Source organism: Vigna angularis, chromosome 1 (assembly GCF_016808095.1).
Source record: "Vigna angularis cultivar LongXiaoDou No.4 chromosome 1, ASM1680809v1, whole genome shotgun sequence".
NCBI classification, from domain to species: Eukaryota; Viridiplantae; Streptophyta; class Magnoliopsida; order Fabales; family Fabaceae; genus Vigna; species Vigna angularis.
In genome coordinates, this window is record NC_068970.1 from 11,085,765 (window position 1) to 11,092,634 (window position 6,870).

At 37.5% G+C, this 6,870-nt stretch overlaps 1 protein-coding gene across 1 annotated transcript; it reads right to left on the reverse strand.

Annotated features, from left to right (window-relative positions):
• Positions 1 to 3,304: 3,304 nt before the first annotated feature.
• LOC108323869 (monogalactosyldiacylglycerol synthase 2, chloroplastic) lies at positions 3,305 to 6,536 on the reverse strand. The gene is made up of 8 exons (XM_017556673.2): positions 5,945 to 6,536; positions 5,080 to 5,252; positions 4,714 to 4,875; positions 4,471 to 4,612; positions 4,164 to 4,388; positions 4,030 to 4,092; positions 3,868 to 3,942; positions 3,305 to 3,785 (listed from the first exon to the last, which is right to left on the reverse strand). Exons 1-8 carry the CDS (start codon positions 6,206 to 6,208, stop codon positions 3,528 to 3,530), a joined length of 1,362 nt encoding a protein of 453 aa, XP_017412162.1. The 5' UTR covers positions 6,209 to 6,536; the 3' UTR covers positions 3,305 to 3,527.
• Positions 6,537 to 6,870: the final 334 nt, after the last annotated feature.

The window sequence follows — 6,870 nt, forward strand, 5'->3', positions numbered from 1 at the left end:
AATATATCTTTGTCTGTCACGTCTCATTTATTACTGTGCTGAGTCACCACTGTGCTTCCATAAATGCACCCATGTCCCGTGTGCAGTGCCATTAAAACGCACTCACATTCCCTGACCCCTCTCTGCCATGTGTCAAATTGGAAGGTTCTGAACTCAACTCTGGAAGCCAGGTGTCAGCGCAGGGGGGGACCGACCGTTTGATTTGGGAAGAGAATTAATTTTTCTGAAACACTCTTCCCTTCTCTGCGTGCACCTTCATCTTCCTTAGAAAATCCAACCTCCATTTTTCTCCTTCTTCTCTCTAGAACCCTACCCCTTCTCTCTTCTGTAACTTATCATTCTCTGCTCCGTTCACGTTTCAGCACCGTAGGAACGTCCCCTGCACCGTGAGCTTCATATTGGACCGAACAACTTCCAGTTCTGGTAAGTTTCCACTTGGACGCTCGTTTCTGGATTTCCTGCAAAACCAGTTTCATCTGCATGCATGGGTTTAAAACCGAGCTCTTGGTGTTTCTTTTAGTTTTAGTGAAGAGCTCAAGAGAAAAGTTGATAGAACCATATTTGGACAAGCCAAGACCGCTCATTTTAGAACAATCACTACTGATCCGAGTAAGGGAAGCTTATTAGATTTAATTCTTAGGATGTTACTGTACTGCATGTGCGTTATGTGTTGTTTGAAGTATGATTTATGATATTGGATGTTGGGTATATGAGTATGATCCTGAATTGATGTTTGGAAATGATGAAATGTTTTATGGTTTGGTTAAACTGAAATATGAGCTGTATGATGAGATGAATGCATGAAAGTATATACTGAGAAAATGTATTTGATGTAAATGAAACTTTAAATATAAATTCTCATATGATATGGAACGTTCGTTATCGAAACGGTCTTTGACCGTTCGGTATTCTCAGTAAATTCTTTGAAATAGTCGAACCCTTTCATTTGGAAAGGATTCTATTTGAGGACAAACGCCCTCTTATAAATGTCTTTACGTTTGAGCGTTCGGCCAAACGTAGATATCCTGAGTGTTGTGTGAGGATTTGAGAAGCTTGAGAATACACATTCAGACACTTAGTCATATTGTCAAAAACATAACTTCACCATTTCTACTTATATATAATCCTATTTCTATGATTTGGAATCAGCAAATGGTCTCGACCCATAGACGTACGTCCCAAAGCGTACGTGATAAGTAGCGCTTGGTCTTATACCGAACGCTCGTCCTAAAAGTGTAAATGATAAGTAGCGCTCGGTCCTATACCGAACGCTCGTTCTTTCCGTAATTAGCAACGAGCTGTAATAGCGTTCGTCCTGAATTGTAATAGCGTTCGTCCTGAATTGTAATAGCGTTCGTCCTGAACTGAAATAGCGTTCGTCCTGAATTCCCATAAGCGTTCGTCCATAAATTTAAATAATGTTCGTCCAATAGATCTAGTAACGTTCGTCCAAGACTTCAGTGACGTTCGTTCAAAACTTCATTAAATGCCTATTTTCGCGCTCGGTCATTGACTGGCGGTTGGTCTCCTAAATTACCTCGTGTTCGGTTTATTCATCTAAACCAGTTTGTGACGTATCTATCCATTGGATTCGTTCCAGAGTTATTGAACTTACATTATTCTAAGTATTATCCAGATCGTACTAGATTCAGTTCATCTAACTGAGTCAAGTTAATATGAAGTCCGTCTAATAACCTGTATTGGTTTTATTCCACTCGTGAACGAACCTTCTTGGTAATATATTGACGTTCGTCCTCTATTACAAAGAGGGCTGGACGTTCGTCCTTTTATGAAAGTGGAACTAAGAATGAAAATGTGAATAAGAGGAAAGATTAAGATGTGCGAATGGTGTAAGAGATGAAATTATGATTGTTGAATTTGAACGAGCGTTCCAGGGAGGAACGACTCTTGAATGGAAATTGAGATTTGTAAAGTATGAATGTGGCAAGCTTAGCTGGCGGGTCATCCTGATATTCCGTGAGTGCCCGTTCTCAAGTAGAGAGGGGTATGTCATGTGTGGGAATGGCAGGAGGTCTTAGTCCATAACTGTAACTTGGACAGAACGGACTAACCTCAGGTGGCTGCTGACGAGTATTGCAGCTATCCCACCTGGGTGCACGGACGTCGTAGCTACACAGAATTCATACAGTCCGGACAGTCGGTCTAGTATCAGGAATTTGTTTGAGTTAATGAATGAGTTGAATGTATGTGTTGTAATTATTTGACGTGCTTAAGATGTATGAAATGCTTGATATTACTTGGATTAAATTCAATAAGCTTACCCTTGCACTTTCCATTGTGTTGTCTGTGTATGTACGTTCGTCTTGTTTATGCAATGATCATCCGTGTGGATGTGAGCAGACGGAGAGGCGTTGCTTGAAGAAACACTGGAAGAAGAAAATTTGGAGGACGCCAATCTGGTCGAAGTAGAGGTTAAAGCCGAGCCCTAGAGCGCTCGTTAGTTGTAGTTTTTATTTTCTGTCGGCTGTTGAACGTTCGGTATTTAGTTGTGTAAACCGTTCGTTCTTAATTATTTTGTGAACGCTCGTTAGTTTTTGTATATATGTAAGGCCGTTCGGCCATTATTTGAACTTTGTTCTCTTTCTTTGTAAAAATGCTTTATCATATTAATACATGTTAATATTCTATTATATAGTTGCTGACTGTATAATTTTGAGATGTTACACTGTCTTTTAAACTTATTTTTAAATTCTTATATTTATACGTAATATTTTTTATAAATTTTAACATCAAATTCATATTATTACCTACACTTCATTTTGGTTAATTTATCTTTACATTCTATGTTCAGCAGTACCTACTATCATTATTGTTATGTGTATATTTATATTATTATTATTATTAATATTAATATTGATACTATTATTATTTTAGTATACATCATCATAAAATAATATAATTATTTACTTTTTTTGCATGATTCAACTTTTATTTCTATAACACATCTATACATTATATATAACTGTAATATTTAAATATATATTTCTTAAATTTATTCAAACAAATATAATAACAACTATATTGTTTTCCTAAAAGAATTATTATTATTATTATTTAAAAAAGACGGGCTTATGCACGGGTCAGAAGTGCTTCTTAACGTTGAAAATCTACATCGATGCATATATCTTGTTTACATACATCTATGTTTCTTTTAGTGTTTTTGTTTTTTTTGGTTCAAGAACCCGACAAATCTAAATATCCTAGTTAAATACGATAATGATTTTGCCTATGGTATCGAACGGTAAAGAAGACCCCTACCAGGCCAAAATTGACCGGGATAGAATTACGGAGAAAAAAATTGAGAAATAAATAAATGAACGTAGTGTTCAAACATTTTGCAGGCAAACCATCTCCTCACAACCACACAAGCATACTTGTTTACTACAATTGAATCTTAGCATAGTTAAACCAAGCCAGAGATAAAGAATGATACAATAAATAGGGCTAACTGTACAAGTCAATTCTAAATGGAAGCAAGCTACCATGAAAGAAGCACAAATAATGAATTAAATTAGGCTAGTAAACGACGAGGTCAACAAGTATGGAAAATTTGATGGCTCTCGTTGCTTGGCAAGTTCATCAATGTCCCTCACAATGTCAAACACCGCCTCTGGTTGTGCTAATTTAAGTGCTTTCTCTGACATTCTTTTCAGATCATCTGATTTCGTGGTGAACCATTCTGCCACCATTTTTGCTGTTTCCTTAGGACTACGGGTGAACACACCAGCTCCATTGTCGACCACGTACGGCACGTTACCCTTCTCCTGTTGTTTTTACCACACTTCCACCTCAGAATCAACATCCAACAGTAGAAATAATAAAACAAAACACAATTTAACCACTCGCCTGTCCTGGGATATAGTCGTTGAGAATTATGGGAAGCCCTCTGATCAATGCTTCTGCTATTGTACCTGGTCCAGCCTGAAAATTTCAACCAAGCAATGACCCTGTTTCTTAACAATAACAGCATATGAAGGATGAAACGAAGAGCAAATTACTATAACTTGCTTTTGTTATGATGCAGTCACAGGCTCCCATCCATTTGGCCATCTGGGTCTCAAATCCTCTGATCTGCAAAATCAAGAAACAAAGTTTCAGTGGGTGGCATCTGCATAATGCACAAAAACCAAGAAGCAACTTACCTTTACTGGAATCTTCCACTCGAGAGATTCAAGGGTGGATACTAAATTCTTATTCCGACCACATATGATGACTAATTGCCCAATTGGTTTCTCAGCTTCTTTATCGTAAAGTGATTCTCCCAAAGCCTTTGCAGTTTTCTTGACAGGGCCCATTCCTTCACCACCCCCCATCAGCAAAACTGCTGGCAAAATGGGATCCAACCCGAGTTCATCCCTCAATTGATCCTGTAGTAAAAGACAGAGTAAGCACCAACAATGAAAGAAGAAGAAAAATTACACTTATAATTTGTTTAACATTTATATATACCTTCACAAGGACCGCCCTGGCAAAAGAAGGTCTGATGGGTAAGCCGAAAACACGGATTTGAGATTCATCAAGGCCATCTACAGCAGCTTTCTTCGCCACCTCTTCTGAAGGACAGTAACATCTGTTCACCCAAGGATGAAACCTGGAAATTGCTTCAAACTATGACTTAGAGCGTGTAAAAAGGTTAATCAATGTACTTCACTTCAAAGAAAGAAAAATAAAAACTCTAAAATTAAATTTTACCACGTAGGATGACAGGTACTAAGGTCGGTAATCACTGTGACAAAAACAACTTTATTCTGCAAACCTTGCCACTTCAAAACCCACAACGGAATATGCTGCATCAAGGGATGGACACTGATGATGATATCTGGCTTGTACTCCATCAACCCCGCCTCCACCTCCCTGAGAAAAAGAGAGTAGTTATAAATAAGAACACAACGAACATAAAAAAAAAAAAAAAAAAACTTTTACAGCTACAGAAACGAATAGTTTTTTTATCAGTAAAGGGGAACCACATTGTTCATATCTTCCCTTTTCACCGTCAAAATCAGTTGTCAAAATTACTTATCAAAGCTAACCAAGAGAAGTATGAGAATAGGAATATACCTGGCGTAGTATGCAGCAATGGCAGCCAAATAAACAGAGTGAATCCATCTAGGAGAAGTACTATGAAAAGCAACATTCCATAACTGCACATGCTTAACCATGAATTTATATTGCCCCTCCATGTCATTCAACGGCCACCCTGTGTATTCCTTCCAAACATCCTTAACAATAATCTGAAAATTGAAAACTTTATTTAAACACATAAATCAAACAAATACTTCTTATTGCCACGAAGTTCTATCTTTCCCAAAAAAGAAAAAGAAAAAAAAAAGAAAACTGCGCAAATAACTCCAAGAAAAAAACGTAGCGACAAAGTCCGTGTGTGCAAGACATGACAAAAAGTAAGGGTACAGATACAGCAACTAATCCAAAAATAGTTCGAGATTAGATAATTCTATTTGTTTAATTTAGTTTATGAACTAAATAAAATTCGTCTTATATGATCCATGATCTAGGTACAGAGATATTATTAATTTTCCATAATTATGTTTAATTAATTCGATATTAATTTCCTTTTTTGTATAAACTAATTAAGTAAAAACTTTTAAATAATTGTAATTAGAAACAAATTGAGTTAATTAATCCAGATGAAGCTTGAATTGAATCTAAGTTTAACTATAAGAAATGTTCGTGTTAAACTCCGAATTCCAAAGAAAAAAAAATCTTACGAAAAACACAAAAAAAAATCTCATACCAGAAAACTCCAGTGCAGAACAAATTTCGAAACAAGAAAAACAAATAAAATAGGTTAAAATTTTTAAAAAGAAACCAGTGTACCATAATTTTGTTTTTTTTTTTCGAAAAATGAACAAAGGAAGCAACAGATATCCAGAAGGAAGAAACGCAAAGGGAGCAACAAGATTACCCGGTATTCGTCACCGAATTTAATCTGAAAGGCGTCACGAATGGCTTCAGCGGAGGCTCTGTGACCGCCACCGGTGTCGCTCATGAGAATCAGCACGTTTTTTGTTCTTTCAGCGCCAATCTCCATGAGTTCCATGCCTCCATCGCTGTCATCGTGGCGAGCGTCAGTGGCACGCTTCTTCTGGCTGGTACTCCCATTGTGGTACCCTCCGAAGACCTTCTCTGCCATGGACTTTCTGGGCGAGGCCGCAACGGAAACCTCCATGTGTCTAAAGAAAGAAAGGAGTCAGGTAACGGTCAAAGCCGTTCCCGCCACTGGAACTTGCCGGGCTTCACCGGCGGAGAGAGAAAGAGGGAGAGTGGCAGCGAGTGGTGTTAGGGAAGAGAGAGAGAGAGAGAGAGAGAGAGAGAGAGAGAGAGAGAGAGAGAGGGCATGGACAACTGGTGCAGATTTGGCGAATTTGGAGGTTGGCTGAGAGGCTTGTATAACGTTAGTTGGTTTGTCTGATGTTATATGAATAATAATGGCAGAGAAAGTTGTGGGAATTATGCCATGGAATTTTTGGCATCAGCACATGATAGCTGTTCGATTTATCTCTCCTCATCGAATGTTCTCATCGCAAGATTCGAATCTTGGTCACCGCTTCATCTCACTCCTCCAATATCACTTATTACACGCCACACACTATTATTAGGTCTTATGAGAATATCTTAATCTGATTAAATGCTATTAATTTTTTTACAAAGTATAAAAGAGTAAAATGCATTAATTCTTTTTTTATCTATGTTTCTGAAAGAGTTTAATGAAAATAGAGAGACAGGAAAAATAATATTACAGTGGAGCAATAATAATGAGTGCTACACTGCAATAATTATTGGTGTGTTTGATGTTTTTTTTGTTGTCGTTTTGCTGTCCACCTGAAAACT

Excerpts from the sequence above, each read along its gene's own strand:
- LOC108323869 (XM_017556673.2), bottom strand. The coding sequence starts at position 6,208 with ATGGAGGTTTCCGTTGCGGCCTCGCCCAGAAAGTCCATGGCAGAGAAG. Across the intron at positions 4,876-5,079 it reads ATTGCTGCATACTACGCCAG|GGAGGTGGAGGCGGGGTTGA; the intron begins GTATATTCCTAT and ends TCTTTTTCTCAG. Across the intron at positions 3,943-4,029 it reads GTGACTGCATCATAACAAAA|GCTGGACCAGGTACAATAGC; the intron begins GCAAGTTATAGT and ends TGAAATTTTCAG.